The following is a 24,172-nucleotide window of genomic DNA, read 5'->3' as shown; positions in this document are numbered from 1 at the left end:
AACCTGGAAACACCTAGAAAATTTTGAAAGAAATACGTGACTAACCCTGAATAAAAGGAAGATCCACAATTTTCCATTATTTAGGTCTGTGATTTTTATGAATTTATCTCCTACTTATAGTACTCTGTATTGTTTAATTTGTCAAACTAATGTCTTTTGTTCATATTCAAAATGAAATGACTTTCATTTTCACTTTCACATTTCTTGCTCACATTGATACAATAAATATTGTTTGGGTGAAGTAGCATCACCATAATTTGGTCAAATTCATCAGCCTTCATAGCATAATATCTTCAACTAAAAAAATTTGATTGTGAGAAACCTTTATGGGACAATTGTGCCATCTAAGTATGTAACAGATGCTGTACCCAAGTTTTGATAGTAATTTAATTTCAGTTTGCAGTGTATCAAATATTTTTCCATCTTTTTCATACTTGATTATGAGTGTTAAAATTTCTAATTGATCAATTTTATTATTATATTTAATCCAATGTTTCTCCAAAAATCTTTTAATACTTATTGTAGAGTGAAATAGTTATGGGTGACACTCAAAGTCAAATTGAAACAGGTCATGTGGTCATGATAATTTGCATGAATCATTGGAAAGCTAATTTAAATGAGCTAATATTTGAAACCTACTTGTTGTTTTGAGTTTGTTGTTGGCATTTTCTTTAAATCAATGTACAGTGTTGGCATATTGTATATGTTGATCCTGATGAAGATGATGGAAAGAGAGAAAATGGAAATGAAATGTAAAAAGAAGAAGAAAATTGAATTAGGCCTAAATTTGGAAATATTTGATGCATAACGGCAGATATATATATATATATATATATATATATATATATATATATATATATATATATATATATATATATATATATATATATATATATATATATTTCCTTATTGGTAAAAGCAGGTATTTCCAGACATGATTTAACCACTGTGGCAATATCGCTTTAATTACCAAAGTGGGTATATCAGTTGTTCTCACAATGATACATTTCAAAATCTTTTTATGAAACATATAATAACAAAAATATGTGCATTTTCTCCATATATGGTATTATTTTCTAAACATAATTTTCAGATCTGTTAAAATTGATTTGTATGGTACCAGTTTCACTCTTCAAATCTACTCTCTAGGGGTTTAATTTGCATGGTAGTAATTCCACTCTTCAAATCTACTCTCTAGGGGTTTAATTTGCATGGTAATAATTCCACTCTTTAAATCTACTCACTAGGGGTTTAATTTGCATGGTAATAATTCCACTCTTCAAATCAACTCTCTAGGGTTTTAATTTGCATCATAATAATTCTGCTCTTTAAATCTACTCTCTAAGGATTAATATGCTTAGCAATAATTCCACTCTTCAGATCTACTCTCTAACGGTTTTAATTTGTATGGATTTAATTCCACTCTTTAAATCAACTTTCTAAAGTTTAATTTGCATGGTACCAATTCCACACTTTAAATCTCCTCTCTAGGGGTTTAATTGAATGGCAATAATTCCTCTCTTTAAATCTACTCTCTAGGAGTTTAATTGGCATGGTAATAATTCCACTCTTTAATCTACTCTCTAGGGGTTTAATTTGCATGGCAATACTTCCACTCTTTAAATCTAGACTCTAGGGAATTAATTTGCCTGGCAATAATTCCACTCCTTATATCTGCTATCTAGGGGTTTGATTTGCATGGCAATAATTCCACTCCTTAAATCTACTCTCTAGTGGTTAATTTGCATGGTAATAATTCCACTCTTTAAATCTACTCTCTAGGGTTTAATTTGCATGGTGCCAATTCCACTCATCAAATCTTTTTTTATAGGGGTTTAATTTGCATTTTAGTAATTCCACTCTTTAAATCTACTCTCTAGGTGTTTAATTTGCATTGTAATAATTCCATTCTTTAAATCTACTCTCTAGGGGTTTAATTTGCATGGTAATAATTCCACTCTTTAAATCTACTCTCTAGGGGTTTAATTTGCATGGTAATAATTCCACTCTTGAAATCTACTCTTATGGGGTTTAATTTGCATGGCAATAATTCCACTCTTTAAATTTACTAAGGGTTTATTATAATTTGCATGGTAATAATTCCACTGTTTAAATCTACTTTCTAGGGGTTTAATTTGCATTGATATAATTCCACTTTTTAAATCTTCTCTCTAGTGGTTAACTTGCATAGCAATAATTCCACTGTTTAAATCTACTCTCTAGTAGTTTAATTTGCATGGTAATAGTTCCACTCTTTAAATCTACTCTCTAAGGGTTTAATAGACTAGATCCAAAGATAATCAATGTACATAAACATTTTGCTTTTATATGATCAGAAATGCATGTTGAGTAGTCCTTTTGCATCGTTGCAGATTCTAAATTAGATTCTAAACAAATTAAAAAGAATACAGTAATGAGAGACATTACATGCACATGAAAGAAGAACAGCCGACTGTAAGGCATGATTTTGTGACAATTGACTGCATATGAAAGAATTCTCAGTTTAAAATAGGCTACAGTATGACAATCAAGGTAATTACACATTTCAAAATATTGTTAAATCTAGATTTGTAAAAGGTGCAATACATGATAAAACAATCTCCCAGTGATACCACAATGAGTACAAAAACAACTGTGGCATAGTCTTTCTTAAAAATTGAACCATCCTTCCTCATGGTGATTCTGTCCATGGGAGTCATATGGTGTGCTGCCTTATAGTGAGACTGCCTTATAGTAAGAGTGCCTTATAATGAGACTGCCTTAGAGTGAGACTGTCTTATGGTGTACTGCCTTATAGTGAGACACATTACTCCCTGATGATAATGCTGTCCATGGGAGGCATATGGTGTACTGCCTGATAGTAAGATTCAGTACTCCTTGATGATAATACTGTGGAGTATTGCCTTATAGTGAGATACAGTACTCCCTGATGATAATACTGTCCATGGGAGCCATATGGTATACTGCCTTATAGTGAGATACAGTACTCCTTGATGATAATGCTGTGGAGTATTGTCTTATAGTGAGATACAGTACTCCTTGATGATAATGCTGTCCATAGGAGGCATATGGTGTACTGCCTTATAGTGAGACTGCCTTATAGTAAAATGCATGATACAGTACTCCCTGATAATAGTACTGTCCATGGTAGTCATAGGGTGTATTGCCTTAAAGTGAAACTGCCTTATATTGAGATTGACTTATAATGAAGTTGATGATAATTACTCTCTGATAATAATGTTGTCCATGGTAGCCATTGAGTAAACTACCTTATAATGAGACCACCTTATAGTGAGATGCAATACTCCCTGATGATAATACTGTCCATGGAAGCCATTGAGTAAACTGCCTTATAGTGAGAGTGCTTTATAATGAGAGTGCCTTATAATGAAGTACATGATACAGTACATCCTCAGTATAACACATTCCATGGAAGCCATAGAGTATGCTGTCTTATACTCAGACTGCCTTATAATGAAGTACATGATGCAGTACTTCCTCATTATAACACATTCCATGGAAGCCATAGAGTATGCCGTCTTATACTTAGACTGCCTTATGATGAAGTACATGATGCAGTACTCCCTCATTATAACACATTCCATGGAAGCCATAGAGAATGCCTTCTTATACTCAGTCAGACTGCCTTATAATGAAGTACATGATACAGTACTTCCTCATTATAACACATTCCATGGAAGCCATAGAGTATGCCATCTTATACTCAGACTGCCTTATAATGAAGTACATGATGCAGTACTCCCTCAGTATAACACATTCCATGGAAGCCATAGAGTATGCCGTCTTATACTCAGACTGCCTTATAATGAAGTACATGATAAAGTACTTCCTCATTATAACACTGTACATGGAAGCCATAGAGTATGCCATCTTATATTCAGACTGCCTTATAATGAAGTACTTGATGCAGTACTCCCTCATTATAACACATTCCATGGAAGCCATAGAGTATGCCGTCTTATACTCAGACTGCCTTATAATGAAGTACATGATGCATAGAATTTTATTATTATTTAATGACATGGGATCAATGACCATACATGCCTTACAACAAAAACTGAAATTGCAGGGCTTTACAGTGAAGGAGTTCTGTAATACTTAATTGGCAGATACATATGCTTCAAATAAATGGCTTCCTTTTTTGTTACAGTTCCGACTTCTCAATGAATTTCAACAAGAGACCACAAGTTATTGGATACGATATCCTGATAGGTGAAGTATTGAATATCCTAAAAGAATTCTTGTTTTCTTCTAATGAATTCCATTATTATTTTAGTTTCATAATTCTTCAAATCAGCTTAAATAGACCAGTAAGTATTTCTCAATAAATATGTTAGAATATTTGGTCCTATTAACATTTATGTATTTTAAAGTTTTGTTTCTTTTTCCTTAATGGTTCCTGCTTTTTAATGTCATAGCAGATTATGACAGCAGTAATTGTTGCCCCTGTACCATGTTTGGCTGTGTCACTCATTGGTATTATTAAATTTAAAGACAAATTGATACTAAATTTCAGAGAGAAAACTTTTTGAACATTATTTGAGATTTGCTAGCATACATGCATTACTTGCTATATTATTGAACATTTTTAACACATTTAGAATAGACATGTCTTATTGTATTATTGTATTAAACATTCTTGACACATTTAGAATAGACTGGTCTTTGAAGCTGTTTATTGTATTAAACATTCTTGACACATTAAGAATAAACAGGTCCTTGAAGCTGTTTATTGTATTAAACATTCTTGACACATTTAGAATAGACTGGTCTTTGAAGCTGTTTATTGTATTAAACATTCTTAACACATTAAGAATAGACAGGTCCTTGAAGCTGTTTATTGTATTAAACATTCTTGGCACATTTAGAATAGACAGGTCCTTGAAGTTGTTTATTGTATTAAACATTCTTGGCACATTTAGAATAGACTGGTCTTTGAAGCTGTTTATTGTATTAAACATTCTTGGCAGATTTAGAATAGACAGGTCCTTGAAGTTGTTTATTGTATTAAACATTCTTGGCACATTTAGAATAGACTGGTCTTTGAAGCTGTTTATTGTATTAAACATTCTTGACACATTTAGAATTTATTGGTCTTTTATGATACTGTTTCATTGCATTAAACATTCCTGACACTTTTAGAATAAACTGGTCTCTGAAGCTGTTTGTTGTATTAAACATTCTTGAGACATTTAGAATTTACTGTCTTTGATGCTACTGTTTTATTGTATTAAATATTCCTGACACTTTTAGAGTAGACTGGTCTTTAAAGCTGTTTATTGTATCAAACATTCTTGACATATTTAGAATTTACTGGTCTTTGAAACTATTTATTGTATTAAACATTCTTGGCATATTTAGAATTTATTTGTCTTTGATGCTACTGTTTCATTGTATTAAACATTCTTGACACTTTTAGAATAGACTGGTCTTTGATGCTACTGATTCATCATATTAAATATTCCTGACACTTTTAGAATAGAGTGGTCTTTGAAGCTGTTTATTGTATTAAACATTCTTGACACATTTAGAATAGACTGGTCTTTTAAGCTGTTTATTGTATTAAACATTCTTGACACATTTAGAATAGACTGGTCTTTGAAGCTGTTTATTGTATTAAACATTCTTGACACATTAAGAATGTACTGGTCTTTTAAGCTGTTTATTTTATTAAACATTCTTGACACATTTAGAATAGACTGGTCTTTGAAGCTGTTTATTGTATTAAATATTCTTGACACATTAAGAATGTACTGGTCTTTTAAGCTGTTTATTATATTAAACATTCCTGACACTTTTAGAATAGACTGGTCTTTGAAGCTGTTTATTGTATTAAACATTCTTGATACATTTAGAATTTACTGGTCTTTGAAGCTGTTTATTGTATTAAACATTCTTGACACATTAAGAATGTACTCGTCTTTTAAGCTGTTTATCTGTTTATTATATTAAACATTCCTGACACTTTTAGAATAGACTGGTCTTTGAAGCTGTTTATTGTATTAAACATTCTTGACACATTTAGAATTTACTGGTCTTTGAAGCTGTTTATTGTATTAAACATTCTTGATACATTAAGAATGTACTGGTCTTTTAAGCTGTTTATTATATTAAACACTCTTGACACATTTAGAATAGACTGGTCTTTGAAGCTGTTTATTGTATTAAACATTCTTGACACATTTAGAATAGACTGGTCTTTGATGCTACTGTTTCATCATATTAAACATTCCTGACACTTTTAGAATAGACTGGTCTTGGATGCTTCTGTTTCATCATGTTGAACATTCTTGGAACATTTAGAACAGACTGGTCTTTGATGCAGAGGAATTGTGAGTTACTGAGTCAGAACCTTCAACCACTGATGGACAGCTACTAAAGTATACTTTAGTCTTCAGAATTGAACCTTGACCTTCAGTAATTACTAAACAAATGCTTATCCACTGCACATTGTAGTGCTGTTATGTGCAAGTTTTTTAAGGAAAGATATAATGAACAGTTACAAGATGTGAAGCAGAGAGCTGTATACAAATCACTAGTGTTATGCTAATTGAAAAGTATTTCTTGCATTAACATCTGAAAATATTTAGGTGACTGTGCCAGTCTATAACATTTCCAAAAGAACTTTAAAGTAAGAACTTTGTGAAGGTTATTTTAAAGACATATGTGTGTATTTCTTTTGATTTTATTTTAGATTTTTCAAATTGTTAATTACAATCTTCTGAAGTTTTGTATCAACTGCATCATAGTTTTTTTATAGAAATTATCATAATAATTCTAAAATTCAGGTAGATTATTATTATTGTTGATACCATTGCCATTACAACCAACCTAAAAACTGATTGGAATGGTAACATAACAATGTAATATATATGAGTCTGTGATAGAAATTTTTTTAGCTAAATGAACTTTATCGTATACCAAACATTTATGTCTTGATGAGATTCTTTTGTCATGACAGCCTGTATATTAAATGCTTTGGTTCCAAGAGATTTGTTACAAACCAGTTCTGCTATAGAAACACCACCTTGAAATTGTCTGTAAGTGTACATATATGCACCAGCAGACACCTGAAAGTATTGGTTTTAAGCATACTTAATTACACCAACATACATAAAAAGAAGTATTGGTTTTAAGTATTAATGTATACACCAGCAGACATGTCAGTGTATTGGTCTTAAGCATACATACATACATACATACATACATACACACACACACACATACATACATACATACATACACACATACATACATCATCATACATCTCATTGTGTTGATCATAAGCATATATGTTAACACCAGCATATGTATCAAAGTATTAGTCACATACATATATACACCAGCAATGTCTAAAAGTATTTGTCTTAAGCATACATGCATACACCAGTAGCATACATGGATACACCAGTAGCATACATGCATATACCAGTAGCATGCATGCATACACCAGCAGCATACATGTATACACCAGTAGCATACATGCATACACTAGTAGTATACATGCATACATCAGTAGCATACATGCATACACCAGTAGCATACATGTATACACCAGTAGCATACATGTATACACCAGTAGCATACATGCATACACTAGTAGTATACATGCATACATCAGTAGCATACATGCATACACTAGTAGTATACATGCATACATCAGTAACATACATGCATACACCAGTAGCATACATGCATACACCAGTAGCATACATGTATACACCAGTAGCATACATACATTCACCAGTAGCATACATACATACACCAGTAGCATACATATATACACCAGTAGTGTACATATATACACCAGTAGCATGCATATATACACCAATAGCATACATATATACACCAGCAGACATCTCAAAATATTGGTCTTAATTTTACTTTGTAGGTATCTTGAAGTGGTTTTGGAGAGTACATTGAACCTGTATGCTACACACCACATGGGTCCTGTAGGGACCTCAGCCCAGCTGACCCCACTACATTTTGTGGCCCTTCTAGACATTAAAGCTCAGTGGTTCATCAAGTGGATGGTAGGTTATCTCCCTTTTTGTAGCTAAAATATTTATTGCAGTGCTTTACAAATCAGGACAAGCTCAGAGTGTGTCCGGGGCAGGCAGACTTAAATAAAAAATTTAAAACTCTGTACTGGAACATGAGGGGAGAGTTTGAACCCAGAGGTAAAATTTTGAAACCTTGTAACTCCTTCCAAACTTTTGAAATCTTGTAACTTCCTCTTAAGTCCTGCATAAATATTTTCTGAGATAAAAATTTGTCCTTAGTGTTCAGAAAAACATTTGAGCCTGCATAAACCCTGCATAATTGTTTTTTATCTATAATCAAATGTCAGTTTTCAACTACTTATCGGTTCGAGTCTAAGATTCAGCCAATGTGGGCATGTGAGAAAGCTTGCCAGTAGCTTCTCGTGGGTCGGTGGTTCTTTCCGGGGTTTTCCGGGTTCTTCCTCCACCATTAATACTGGCCGCCATGTATAGACTATTGTGCTGAAAAATGGCATTAAACCCCACAACAACAACAACAACATCAACTACTTATATTCAAATTACACATATTTTGAGTTTTTCTCAATTTGATGTCCTGTAGATATTCCTGTGATATGTTTGCAAGCTTAGCAACGTCCCATTAACACAGCATATAGACTTGCATATCATGACCTGGAATATACATAGGTGGAAATAAAGTTTTTTTGTTTTTTTGTTTCTTAAAAACAAAATATGTCTACAACAACTGTAACTGACATGGTTATATCAGAAGGCTGACTTTCAGCTGTAATGGTTTGAAGTGCAGAACAGTTGATGCAACAAGTTTGTCTCTTTTGTCTGTCCATCATCCATTAGTATTTGTTTCTTATTGCTACTCCTCCTTGGAGGAGAGTTGTGAAACTTGGCATGAGGTTTCATCCCCATCTAGTTGGTCCAAAACAAAAATGATGCTCCTCAAGCATTTCAGTATGGATAACATGATGGTCTTCTTGAAAATCATTCTCTTGTTACACATCCTGAACAGGTGGTTGTATTGACATGGAATTTTCACTAAAAGACTTCTTATGACTTATAGGTAGTTGTGTCCTAAATTAAAATATGGTTCTGATTGAAATTGAACATGGTCACCAAAAGACTTCTCTTGACTTGTTGATGGTCCTAATGGAAAATGATTCTGATTGATATCTAACATGGTCACCAAAAGACTTCTCTTGACTTGTCGATGGTCATAATGGTCCTAATGGAAAATGATGTCAATCTGACATCCAGCATAGCCACAGTGGTAGCCGTCTTGAAACATTTGTTATCACTATTCAATCTGAACTGGTAGTCATATAAACTTAGGGTTTTCACTAAAATTCTGAAGATGACATGGTCCTTATTGGAAAGGTGCTGATTTGACATAAAACATAGTCATCTTGAAAATTTTTGTATAAATGCTTCTCCAGTGTATTGAAATGTCATCTTATGGTATTTAGATGGTCCTGTGGTTTACATTGGTGCTTATATAATCCTGAAGTCTGGTTATCAAAATCTAGTACTGACCACTCTTTGAAAATATATGGTTATATCAACATGGGGACCATGCCAGTGGCATAAGTGGTTCGAGCATGTGGCTCGGATGCAGGAGGTCATGAGTTTATTCCCTGGCCGAGTCGTACCAAAGACATAAAAATGGTACTAACTCCTGCCTTGCATATCACTCAGCATTAAGTGGTTAATGTTAGGACTGGTTAGCCTGGTGTCAGGATAATATGACTAGGTGGGACATGATGTTACATGTCTGCAGCATGATGCCCCAGTGCAAGACATCACTATAAACTGACACACTGTAAACATTATAGCACTGTGATTGAAAAAAAGTTAAAGCTGTGTTAAAAATCCAAATCACACACACACACTTACATCAACATGGTATTTTTATCAAAGCACATTGATCCAATATTAACATGATGCTGGTCAAATTTTCAAATGGTTGTCTTGGCAGTCATCTAGAAAATCTTCCAATGGCTACACCTTCTGATGTATGGCTGTCTTGAGGTTTTCACCAGAACATGATAACAATACACAGCAGATCCAGAATAAAATATTATCTAACCTCCAACACGACAGCCATATTGGCCATCTAAACATTTTTTGCTATCATTACTCTCATGAAAGAGACTGGTGGCATTTACACTGGGTTTTAAAAAAGAAAAACAACTCTTGCACTGCCTGAATAAACATTGTGCAAATGTGATGGTGAACATTTCTGCCCTAAAGTGAATAAGTTTGAAAACCAGACCTTCTTTATGTTGGGATTAGGTCAAAGCTCACTGTTTGCCTTAATGTACCTCACTGAGCTTAAGAAAACAGTGATTTTTGCAAATATATATTCTGACCAGACTTTGCATGTAATTTCACTTCAATAAACAAGTTGATTGTAACCATCCTGGCCTTGATTTCCAGATGTGAAGCTTTGAGATAGGTTTTTGTTTGTTTTAGCTCTTGAACATTTTATCACAAACAAATGGATTTTTGTCAAGTTGTGGATATATTTGAAAAACACTTTAAATGGTACAAGACAAATGAACTGACATAACTTTTTAAAAATATAAATTATGAATTAAACCAAATTTAGCATGTGGATATATCTTAAATGGATCTGAGAGGAGTTCAGTAATTCATCCATTTTATCAGGTTGAGGGTCAAAACCCATGAGAAAGAGTTTGGTACTTATTTTGTGAACATATTAACTCAGATATTTAAGAAAATAATTTTCTAACGAAACTTGGTAGGTTGTAGTTTCTCAATAATGTCTGAGATGATTATTAACAATCAGATGTTATTTAAAAAATGATATGGAAGAGCTGGACGTTTTGTGAATTACTACAAAATGTTTTCACCCAGTCGAGTGTCATTCTCTTTGAGGGAACCTTGTTACATGATGTGAAGTTGCAGTTAATGATTTGATATAGTCAGACCATTGAGGCCCATTCTGGTACTGCGTAAATCAATTTGTGAGTTTAAAATCCTAGTTAATAAGTACATAAATTGTACACCAGATACATGAATCAACTTTAATGCTATTTGGGGGAGTTGAAAAAGTGGGTAAACCCGTGTACTAATATTACTATTAAGTAACGAAATGAGATTCATGACCCTATGCACTGTATGAAAGGGACCAACTTTTACTTCATGAGATCCATGAAAATAGACCAACTTTTATTTCATGAGATCCATAAAAAATGGACCAACTTTTACTTCATGAGATCCATAAAAAATGGACCAACTTTTACTTCATGAGATCCATGAAAATAGACCAACTTTTACTTTATGACATCCTTGAAAAAGGGACCAGCTTTTGTTTCATGACATCTGTGATGTTACACACCTTATACAAAGGGACCAGCTTTTGTTTCATGACATCTGTGACGTTACACACCTTTTACAAAGGAACCAGCTTTTGTTTCATGACATCTGTGACGTTACACACCTTATACAAAGAGACCAGCTTTTGTTTCATGACATCTGTGACGTTACACACCTTATACAAAGGGACCAGCTTTTGTTCAATGATATCTGTGACGTTACACATCTTATACAAAGGGACCAGCTTTTGTTTCATGACATCTGTGATGTTACACACCTTATACAAAAGGACCAGCTTTTGTTTCATGACATCTGTGACGTTACACACCTTATACAAAAGGACCAGCTTTTGTTTCATTACATCTGTGACGTTACACACCTTACACAAAGGGACCAGCTTTTGTTTCATGAAATCTGTGACGTTACACACCTTATAAAAAGGGACCAGCTTTTGTTTCATGACATCTGTGACGTTACACACCTTATACAAAGGGACCAGTTTTTGTTTCATGACATCTGTGATGTTACACACCTTGCACAAAAGGACCAGCTTTTGTTTCATGACATCTGTGACATTACACACCTTATACAAAAGGACCAGGTTTTACTGAGGCACCTTATATTGAAATGATTTTTAATACAAAGAAAAACTTGTACTCAATAGTATATGTTGTTCCTTGGTTTGAGTATAACTAACATAAAAATGTTTTACTTTTACTTTTTCTACATGATGAGGCTTCTTTACTTGGTGTGGAACTAACTAATATTTCATGAGATCCATAAAAAATGGACCAACTTTTACATCATGAGATCCATGAAAATAGACCAACTTTTACTTAAACATTTTTACTTGAGAAACTACAACCTAAAAAAGGGACCAGCTGGTTGAAGAAACATAAAAAAGTAAAAGTTGGTCCATTTTCATGGATCTCATGATGTAAAAGTTGGTCCAATTTTTATGGATCTCATGAAATATTAGTTAGTTCCACACCAAGTACAGAAGCCTCATCATGTAGAAATGATTGTTTTTATTCATTTCAGCATGGGGCCTTCAGCAGAATGCCACTCCTAGAAAGGTTACAGAAATATAGACCAATTGTAAGTAATACAAATCTATGTACTATTTTCTCAGTATGAATGTGCTGTGTTGTAAAAAAGATAAATAAAACACACAAACAAAATTATGCCATAATTATACATTAAACACAGATAAGGCCATGTCATAATAATGCGTAAAATACACAACTAAGGACATGTTGTAATAATGCATGAAACACACAAATAAGGCCATGTCATAATTATTCATTAAACACAAATAAGTCCATGTCATAATTATGTATCAAACACAAATAAAGCCATGTCATAATAACGTATTAAACACAAATAAGGTTATGCCATAATAATGTATTAAACACAAATAAGGCCATGTCATAATTATGCATGAAACACAAATAAAGCCATGTCATAATAATGCATGAAACACAAATGAGGCCATGTCATAATAATGCATGAAACACAAATAAGGCCATGTCATAATGTATTAAACACAAATAAGGCCATGTCATGATAATGCATGAAACACAGAAATACGGCCATGTCATAATAATGCATGAAACACAGGAATAAGGCCATGTCATAATAATGCATGAAACACAAAAAAGGTCATGTCGTAATGATGCATGAAACACAAATAATGCCATGTCATAATAATGCATGAAACACAAAAAAGGCCATGTCATAATGATACACGAAACACAAATAAGGCCATGTCATAATAATACATTCAACCCACAGTTAAGACAGTCAGTGATATGACCTCATTGTAACCAGATTTCAGTAGTCAAGAGTTAATTAATATAGTTATGAGAAATGAGAAACCAAAATTTATCTTATTAAATTGGATCTATGATCATTATAAGAGGGCCAGATGTATTTTGTAAAGAAGCTGTTACAAAATATAGGACTTTTTTTTATTATAAACTGATAATTGAATGAGGTTATTTATAGTATTTGAAACTAGTCATTGATCTGTAGCTATAGACACCTTTCTGTGTATTTGTAAGCTACCTTTAGAATAAAGCCAAGTCTTATGACTATTGTAATGTGTTTTTTAAATTTTATTGTGTGATTGATATTTGTCCATGATTCTTGGTAGTAATTTGGACCTACATGACATGACTGATGACTAATGTCATGTAGGGTAAACAAGTTTACTTGGTTTTGAATTCTAGATACAGGCATGATTCTGACCCTAGATGATTCCAGAAACAAATTTTTTTAAAATTTGATGGAAATTTCCATTTTGATGGCCCTCATGATGGTCCTCTTATCGTGACTTAGGTTTTTATACTAGGATTATTTATATTAGAATTATTCTTTCCTATCTTTAACTTCAGTTGCATTCAGATTTAAAATGAGAGGATTTATTTATTTAAATTATTCACTGGAATAACAAAGTGCTCATTAATACTTTCTGACTCTATTACAATTTTGAGATTATTGTGAATTCATTTAGAGATATTTGAATTATATAATTGTAATACATGATTGGAATTGATTCTGAGCATGACTGGAATTCATTTGGAATACTCTATACTTTTGAATTTGTGATAGAACTTTCAGGACTGTTTGGGATTTAATTCACAATACTGTATGTTCTTTTTTAAATTTGCACATTATATTCTATAGAAATGAATTATTTGTTGGATTTTACTAAACTTCTTGGTCTTTTCTTTTACTTGGTTTGTTATCATAGAATATTAACACTAATCATTGTTTTACTGTTGTTCTGACAGTGGCAAAGTGACTACACAGATTCATCAAAACAGTCAACAATGTTATCTTACATTGACAGGGTGACTACACAGATTCATTGAAACAGTCAGCACTGTTATCTTACATTGACAGGGTGACCACACAGATTGTTCAAAACAATTAGCACTTTTATCATCTTCTGAAATAAGACACAAGTTATCTGTCAGCTGACACTATTTTCAGCTGCCATGGATATTTTTGAAGAATTACAAATCCATCTATATGAAGGATTTAGAGAGAAATAATAAGTATACATTAAATAAGTTTGCATAAGTGTATAAGTACACATTTATGTTTTCATCATGCAAATGTCTGTACTTGTGGATTATCTGTCTGCGTATGCACAACTGAGAAAAATCTGTATAACATTACAGCAAAAATGTGTACATGTGGTCAGCGTGTATTGGATTTTTAATTTGAAACTAATTTTCAGATGGAATATTTATTTTTTGTATATGTGGTCAAGCTGAGTTGGATTTTTAATCTGAAACTAACTATCAAATGGAAAAGAAAACAATTTGTACATGTGGTCAGCCTGTATTGGATTTTTAATTTGAAACTGTAATTAACAGATGGAAAGGTAAACAATCTGTACATATGGCCAGCCTACATTAGATTTTTAATTTGAAACTGTTATTTTCAGATGGTAAATAAAACAATCTGTACATATGGTCAGCCTGTATTGAATTTTTAATTTGAAACTGTTATTTTCAGGTGGAAAATGCAGTGAGGCATTGTTTGGAGTTTTCAGCATCCAGGAAGGTTCCCTTTGATGTTATGAGTGATATCTCAGACACCCTGTCCAAGACCTCCATTGGTAATTTCTTTTATAACAGCTACTCTTTATTATATTGCTTTATAAATCGGTTTCATGTTTTAAATATTGTACTGTATTTCATGTTATTTTTCGTACACGAAAAAATAATTATTAATTTCAATGTACGAAAAATTATATGTACAATAAATAATTATCATTTTGTGGTAATTACCGTGTATGAAAAATAAAGGGATCATAAATGACAAGGCCTGTGGAACACACGACACTCGACAACCTAAGGTACAAAACTAATATACAAAATCGGTCGGGGCCCCGAGTGGCCGAGTGGTTTTAAGCGCTCACCGTTCCGGATCACTGCCATCTCACCTCTGTCTGCATGGGTTCGAGTCCAAGGCTCAGCTAGCGTGGGTACGTGAGAAAGCCTGCCAGTAGCTTCTCGTGGGTCGGTGGTTCTTCCCTGGGTTTTCCAGGGTTCTTCCTCCACCAGTTATACTGGCCGCCATGTATAGCCTATCTTGTGCTGAAAAATGGCGTTAAACCCTAGAACAACAACAACAAAATTGGTCTCATTCTGCTCAACTCAAGAAAAATCTGTTGTTATGATGAGAGAGAGAGAGAGAAATAAGAAAATAATCTTTATTGTTCAGTTACCTGTCAGTTGTGTTATTCTTTATGTAAACACTACAAGGGCACTATTATATTCCATTGGCAATTAAAACCTGAATAAATAAATCGTTTTGGTTGTAATTATGAGATCCATTGTCACTGTGCCACATGGCTATGCAGAGGTAATATACATGCTAATTAAATACGCTTGACCTTTAGCTTGGTCTTTTCCAGTAAATAATGGATTGAAGACCAGATTCACCTCTACAGATCAAATTAAGGAGGCTCTACGTAGGGAAATGAGGCTACCCATGGGGTATTGAAAATGTGTACGATTAGCTCAAGAAAAATATTAATTTACTGATACTGGTTCTGAAGTCAGTTGAAAAAAGGGCAAATAATTTTAAGAGAGAGAGAGAGAGAGAACAACAAAGCAACATGTATATAAAAATATTTTTGTATTATAAACATAGCATGTTATTTGAAGAAACTTAATAATGAAGACATGCCCAAGCATGAACAGACCAAGATCTCTGAAGATATTAACTACCAGTATATACAACTTGAACTCACGGAGTCAATGACTTTTGCATTTATGATTAAAAGTAACTGGGTTTTTATAGTTTTTTTACTGCATTACTATATTGAGCCAATAAGATTAATTGCCAAATGGCCTGTGGTCTTCATGTCTTCCTGTATTGAGATATTATTATTTTTACTGGATAAATAAACTCAAATGGCTTCTGAACTTTTTTCAAATGTGTGCTTTGCTTTGTTACACCGACTGACGTAATCAAGAGCGCTCATTAATGACGCTGTCTAGCTGTTGATGAATAGCAATATATATATTGTAATGACAACAACAGAACAAATACATCAATCATTATATTTTCTTTCCAATACAAAAGACGAAGAAGGTCAATAAAATAAAAGTGAATAGATTCTCAGTTAACAAAACAGTTGCCCTTTCTGAGTAAGCTGAGCAACAGGCTTTCTACACACTTATAATTGTGAATTCTTTGGAAATCTTTCTGTACATTTGAAACTTCAGCACAGAAGGGGCATTTTTCGGATTTCTTGGAATTATTGAAATTGAAATAACTTTTAGGAAACAAGAATTCGTTCACCATGCTTTAAGTTAATTTAATTCTTTCACTTCTGTAGTTTGAGAAATAAATTATTTTCAATTATGCAAAACTTGTTTGTTTTGCTATTTCTTGTTGCGTAGATTAAGACACTGGAGGTGTAACATGGTACTGATGGCAAAAGTAAAAGATCAATGAGCAAAATTAACATACATGTATTACTTACCCCGCCTGGATTCATGTTTGGTGACACACTCCTTCTTCAAAATATCTCAACCAGTTGAAAATGAATTGATGAATTGTGCCTCAGTTAAGAACATGCCCAAAGTTAGTCATTACTCATAACTTGCTTAACAAAACAATACCCTGGTCATTTGATGTACCTAAATCGAACTTTGGTATATTTTTGAATCCGTTTGAAATGGGAACCTGTCTTCACTTTTAACAAAATGAAATAAAAATAATGGATAAATAAAAAATAAAAATGCAACTAAAACAATGATTTTATCTCTTATTCTAGGCTTTAAAATTTAAAGGGCCGTACATTTTTAATCACATTGGCAAAAGTAAATCTTAACAGAATTTCGTTTTATGTACGAAAAATAATAGGATGACCGAAAAATATTAAATTTTGTGTACGAAAAAATATGATAGAATTAATTAATTATTATTTTTATGGCTTGATGGTGTACGAAAAATTAAAGGGTACAAAAAAATAACACGAAATACGGTATGTGAATAATATCACACTCTAATGTTCTGCAGAGTTGACACATACTGTGTAAGGAGCACATAAGTACTTTTATTTATGATTTATTGAGACAAAACTACTTTGTCATGTAAAATTAGAAACAATGTATATATCCAATGGCCTTTCATATCAATTTACATGCCACGGGATCAACTTAGATTTAAGTTAATCATATTTGGTTGTCTCCCTTGTATACTGGGAAAAAAGATGTTTTTAGACTGAATACATTTTTAAAAAAAAATTGTTGAATAGTTTCACATAAATTTTCTAGTGACATATAAAGAAAAGAAAATTAAAAAATATATAAAGAATATTTGGACCAGTATGTTTATGATTTTAAATGGAATCGTGAATAGAATTATCTCAAATTGCTTTTTCCATCTAATCTTCTATAAATTAGTATCACTTATAAAACTCTCCAATACATCAGTATTATCAGTACCTTGATTGCTTACTTCATGGTTGACTAAAACCATCAACATAAAGACTAACAAAATAGGATCAACATGGTTGACTCAGACCATGAATATAAAGACCTAACAAAATAGTATTGACATGGATGACTCAAACCATGAACAGAAAGACTTAACAAAATAGTATCAAAATGGTTGAACAGGGCCCTGAATGGCCAAGTGGTCTAAAGCACTCTCTGTTACGAATCACTGCCATCTCACCTCTGTCTGTGTGGGTTCGAGTCTTGGATTCGACCAGTGTGGGTATGTGAGAAAGCTTGCCAGTAGCTTCTTGAGGGTCGGTGGTTTCCCGGGTTCTTCCTCCACCATTAATACTGGCCGCCCTGTATAGCCTATCATGTGCTGAAAAATGGCATTAAACCCTACAACAACAACAACAACAAAATGGTTGACTCAAAGCATGAACATAAAGACCTAACAAAATACGATTGACATGGTTGACTCAAACCATGAAAATAAAGACCAACAAAATAGTACTGACGTGGTTGACTCAAACCTTGAACAGAAAGCCCAGCAAAATAGAATCAATGTGGTTGATTCAAACAACAGACATAAAGATCTAGCAAAATAGTATCAACATGGTTGACTTGAACCATGAACATAAATACTAACAAAGTAGGATCAACGTCTGAAAAGAAACTTCTGTACCCTCTGGGCATGTTCACATACTAAAGATCCAACTGAAATGTCAGGTGTTTTAAATACCATAAAAATTTGATAATACAGAATAAATGTTCTCACAGTAATGTCATTTTCACCCTTTCTTTCTCTATCTTATGTTAAAAAAATGTAAAATGAGGACTTATTTAAAAATCTATATGTTAATATATTTTTTTAATTGTACAGATTTGTTTTGTGTATATTTAATATTCAGAAAACACATGGTCTTTTTACACCCTGATTCTGGAATTATCTTTTTCTAATGGGTCTGGGATTTTTTTATACCTGGGCTGGGGTTAAGGTTATTGATTAAGAAACTGTTGAACAGTCATGCAATCTGACATCCAATCATTCAATGATAAGATTCCATATGGTGTCATAAACAGTGGTCTAGTCTTGCAGTCTGACATCCAATCATTCAGTGATAAGATTCCATATGGTGTCATAAACAGTAGTCTAGTCCTGCAATCTGACATCCAATCATTCAGTGATAAGATTCCATATGGTGTCATAAACAGTAGTCTAGTCCTGCAATCTGACATCCAATCATTCAGTGATAAGATTCCATATGGTGTCATAAACAGTAGTCTAGTCCTGCAATCTGACATCCAATCATTCAATGATAAGATTCCATATGGTGTCATAAACAGTAGTCTAGTCCTGCAATCTGACATCCAATCATTCTATGATATGACTCCATATGGTGTCATAAACAGTAGTCTAGTCCTGCAATCTGACATCCAATCATCCTGTGATAAGACTCCATATGGTGTCATAAACAGTGGTCTAGTCTTGCAGTCTGACATCCAATCATCCTATGATAAGACTCCATATGGTGTCATTAAGAGTAGTCGAGTCCTGCAATTTGACATCCAATCATTTTTGATATTTTCAGAATGACACAGGGTTATGGTTGATTAATTGTCTGTATTTATTGTGTTATGTAGACTCGCATGTACACAAATGCACTCACATACACAAATTAACTCATGCACATACAGATCCACAAACATACACAAATGGACTCATGAACACAAATTCACTCACATACACAAAAATGCACACGTATACACAACTGGACTTGGGTACACATGGATCCACTCACATACACACAAACCATTACATACACATATGGACTTGTGTACACAGATTGACTCACATACATACTGATACACTCATACACAAATCCACTTGTAATCACAAATATGCTCATGAACACAGATGCACTCATATGCACACAAATGCAGATTCACTCACACACACATCCACTCAGTTCTTGGGATGTTGCTGTAGCATGTACCATGTTATACAATCAGTGAAAGCAAGAGGTGATTACAGTCCTTAAAATTTGTGAAATGTTTTGATTCAGGAATAGATGATAGTGTCAGTTGATGAGTTATGCCAGTGTGGTGTTCTTATTTCAGAGGGAAAGCGGATGTTTTACACTGGAGCCGAAGTGGAATATGCATACTTTATCCATTCTGTGTGCCTGATTGGACGTATTCTCTGCTTTGTTAATGGCCGCACTTTCTTCCCAATAAAACTGAGAGATTCAGAAGGTAACCACACACAGGATTTTGCCTATATCTGACAGAAGTCTTTAGCATAATACAGTTTTACTGTAATCCTTACAGTAGACAAGGTATTTACACAGTGGCCATTTAGAGTAAAAACCCAGGCATTAATACCCCATACACTATATACAAAGTGACTATTTAGGGTAAAAACCCAGGCATTGATACTCCATATACTATATTACACAGTGACCATTTAGGGTAAAAACCCAGGCATTGATACACCATACACTATATACAAAGTGACTATTTAGGGTAAAAACCCAGGCATTGATACTCCATATACTATATTACACAGTGACCATTTAGGGTAAAGACCCAGGCATTGATACCCCATACACTATATGCACAGTGACCATTTAGGGTAAAAACCCAGGCATTGATACCCCATAAACTAAATACATAGTTACCATTTAGGGTAAAACCAAGGCATTGAAAGCCCATACACTATATATACAGTGACCATTTAGGGTAAAACCCCAGGCATTAATACCCCACACACTATATACACAGTGACCATTTAGGGTAAAAACCCAGGCATTGATACCCAATACACTATATACACAGTGACCATTTAGGGTAAAAACCCAGGCATTGATACCCAATACACTATATACACAGTTACCATTTAGGGTAAAACCCCAGGCATTGATACCCCATACACTATATACAAAGTGACTATTTCGGGTAAAAACCCAGGCATTGATACCCAATACACTATATACACAGTGACCATTTAGGGTAAAACCCCAGGCATTGATACCCCATACACTATATACACAGTGACCATTTAGGGTAAAAACCCAGGCATTGATACCCAATACACTATATACACAGTGACCATTTAGGGTAAAACCCCAGGCGTTGATACACCATGCATTATATACACAGTAACACTGAGGGTACGATTTTCTAGAATTTCAAGAATACATCAACAATATGTGCACTCATTTCAATATGAAAGCACCATGCAGGAGTCTTCTTTTCAACAATTTTCTAACACATTTTATTTTGATCAATAAACCTGAAAGCTTAATCAATACACAGACAAGAATATGGTATAATGTAGTGATTGTTATAATTACATGAAAATGTAATGCAAATTAAAAATGGTTGTAAGTTATGCAAATTTTCAGTGACTATCTTTGAATCCAAGTGCATATGGATGAGAGTGTGTCAGTGAACAAATTGTTTAAGTTAACTGAAATTTTAAGTGTTGTATTTATAGCAGCTGCATATTACAAATTTTCTTTAAGCAAGACTGGTTTCTTTGTTTTGAAAATATATCTTTCAGATTCATTATATTAGTAAAGAGAATTGGATAGACAACCAGTCAGTACCATAAATAATGGCACAAGCTGTCAGACAAAATGGTCTTTATCATGTAACTCATTAATGTTAAATGACTGAAACATGAAAGAGGAGAGGATTTTTTTGAACTGTAAAACATGTTGGATTAAAAATATCAGGAGTACTTACCAAATTTAATAAAACGCACATAGTGGAAATTTTGACACATAGACTAAACAAAGTATGTGTTTTATATAGACATGGTAAATAAATTTTGTGTTTGAATTCTTGCAGTAATCGACATGGACTGTGCCCATTTATGACAAAACTTTAGCTTGAGATCTAGCATAGTAAAGAAATAAATGTACATTTTTGACAGTTTATTGTAGCTATGGTAACTATGATATATAATAAGAAAATTACAATTTTGATGGGGCCTCTGGTGGCTTAGTGGTCTAAAACACTCACTGTTACAGATCACTGCCACCTCACCTGTCTGCATGGGTTTGAGTCTGGGACTTGGCCAATGTGGTTACATGAGAAAGCATACCAGTAGCTTCCTGTGGGTTGGTGGTTCTTCTCAGGGTTTTCACATGTTCTTCCACCACCAGTTATACAGGCCACCATGAATAGCCTATCATAAAAATGACCTTAAGCCCCACAACAACACTTTTGATTCTCAGATTACAATTTTTGTTCGACTCAGATTACAATTGTACCTTTAGTGGTTGTCAGACATGCATTTACTTATATTTCTTAACTCCTTTACAGATTTTGTTATATACTTGTGATGAATTTTTAGGAGGCTAAGACAATTCATCCTGTAACATGTGTTCTCAATACTTGAATCTGGTGGACAAGGTCACAATCATTGAAATTTCGTGATAAGGTTCTATTTAAAGTTTTTTCATTTAGATGAAGCTAAAACAATTCATCCTATGATATGTTTGCTCAGTCTTTTGATATTGGGTCAGTGTGACACGTTTACTCAATTGTTAGATCTTGGGGTCAGTGTGACATGTTTGCTCAGTCTTTTGACCTTGTGGTCAGTGTGACATGTTTGCTCAGTCTTTTGATTTTGGGGTCAGTGTAACATGTTTGCTCAATCTTTTGATCTTGGGTTCAGTGTTACCTCATTTACATCAATACTTGGCCTTCTTGCTTGTTTTTGTTGGGTTTTTTTGGGGGGTGTATTTTCATGTATTTGAACTGTAGAGTATTTTGAGTTAAGATGTTTCTTCAGTTCAGACAGAGAGAAATGATTACTGCTAGTATAAAGGCTGCTGATTTTTTTTAGTGTACATACCATGGCATTGGTGTCAGTGATAACTGTGTGAGACAGTGCAATAGCCTACCTGTGTTATAATTTACCATTGTGACTTTCATTAACAGGTGATTCATTTTCAATATTATTCTTATGATTTGAAAATGTATGTCCATTTGGTATGGAATACATATTTCTTTTTAACAAAAAGGTCAAATTCGAAGAGTTACAAAATTTGACTTCAGATCAGGCAGATTTTCATTGATCCAGTTTCTTGTATGCACGAAACACAGAAATAAGGCCATGTCACAATAATGCATAAAATGACAAAATATAGCATCAATTAGGTGAATTTCAACCTCAATATAGTCAAATATCTTCAGGCAGAACACAACCAAACAAGTAGATAATTCAAGAGTACAATAAAATTATCACAAATGTCTTTGTACAACTGACAGGACACTTACAAGGCATCACTTATACAACTGACAGGACACTTACAAGGCATCACTTGTACAACTGACAGGACACTTACAAGGCATCACTTGTACAGCTGACAGGGCACTTATAAGGCATCACTTGTACAAATGACAGGACACTTACAAGGCATCACTTGTACAGCTGACAGGACACTTATAAGGCATCACTTGTACAAATGACAGGACACTTACAAGGCATCACTTGCATAAACTCAAGCATTATTTTAAAAAAATATGATTTATAACATGTGAAAAAAATGCATTTCAAATTACTATTAAAAATTCTGAACGACTGATTTCTTTTTTTTTTCTTACACTGCCAGTTGATGGAGCAGACTTGAAACCAGATTAAATACATCAAATGTTGAAGTGTTCAGTGAGGATAATTGTTGATGGTGCATACAGCATCTGACATCTTTCTGATTTCTAAAGTGCTTTGAAAGTATTTCTTTTGTATCTATATATATTTAACATGCAATAATCAGGTTGATCAGATTATTCAGATATCCAGACAGCATTGCCATGTACATTGACAGTCATATAACCAAACAGTGTTGCCATATACATTGACAGTCATATAACCAAACAGCATTGCCATGTACATTGACAGTGCCTTTCAGATTATTCAAATAACCAAACAGAATTGCCATGTATATTGACAGTGCCTATCAGATTATTCAAATAACCAAACAGCATTACCATGTACATTGACAGTCATATAACCAAACAGCATTGCCATATACATTGACAGTCATATAACCAAACAGCATTGCCATGTACATTGACAGTGCCTTTCAGATTATTCAAATAACCAAACAGAATTGCCATGTATATTGATAGTGCCTATCAGATTATTCAAATAACCAAACAGCATTTCCATATACATTGACAATGCATATCAGATTATTCAAATAACCAAATAGCATTTCCATATACATTGGCAATGCATATCAAATTATTCTAAAAGCCAAATGGCATTGCCATATACATTGACAGTGCACATCAGATTATTCTAATAACCAA

At 33.5% G+C, this 24,172-nt stretch overlaps 1 protein-coding gene across 6 annotated transcripts in view; it reads left to right on the top strand.

The window, feature by feature from the left end:
- The window catches only part of LOC149782638 (protein broad-minded-like), a 185,661-nt gene that overhangs the window by 25,536 nt on the left and 135,953 nt on the right, over window positions 1–24,172 (top strand). For all 6 annotated transcript variants that reach the window (XR_016414416.1, XM_089934131.1, XM_089934132.1 and 3 more), the window contains exons 9-13: window positions 4,172–4,233; window positions 7,913–8,054; window positions 12,417–12,473; window positions 14,904–15,006; window positions 19,967–20,101. Coding sequence is in view for 5 of the 6 variants with exons in the window: in XM_089934131.1 (XP_089790257.1) it covers window positions 4,172–4,233; window positions 7,913–8,054; window positions 12,417–12,473; window positions 14,904–15,006; window positions 19,967–20,101 (499 nt within the window). In the remaining variant the exon portion in view is untranslated. The remainder of the gene's footprint in view (window positions 1–4,171; window positions 4,234–7,912; window positions 8,055–12,416; window positions 12,474–14,903; window positions 15,007–19,966; window positions 20,102–24,172) is intronic.

Source organism: Sinohyriopsis cumingii, chromosome 15 (assembly GCF_028554795.1).
Source record: "Sinohyriopsis cumingii isolate HCF-2022 chromosome 15, ASM2855479v2, whole genome shotgun sequence".
NCBI classification, from domain to species: Eukaryota; Metazoa; Mollusca; class Bivalvia; order Unionida; family Unionidae; genus Sinohyriopsis; species Sinohyriopsis cumingii.
This window is presented reverse-complemented; position numbering and strand designations above follow the sequence as displayed.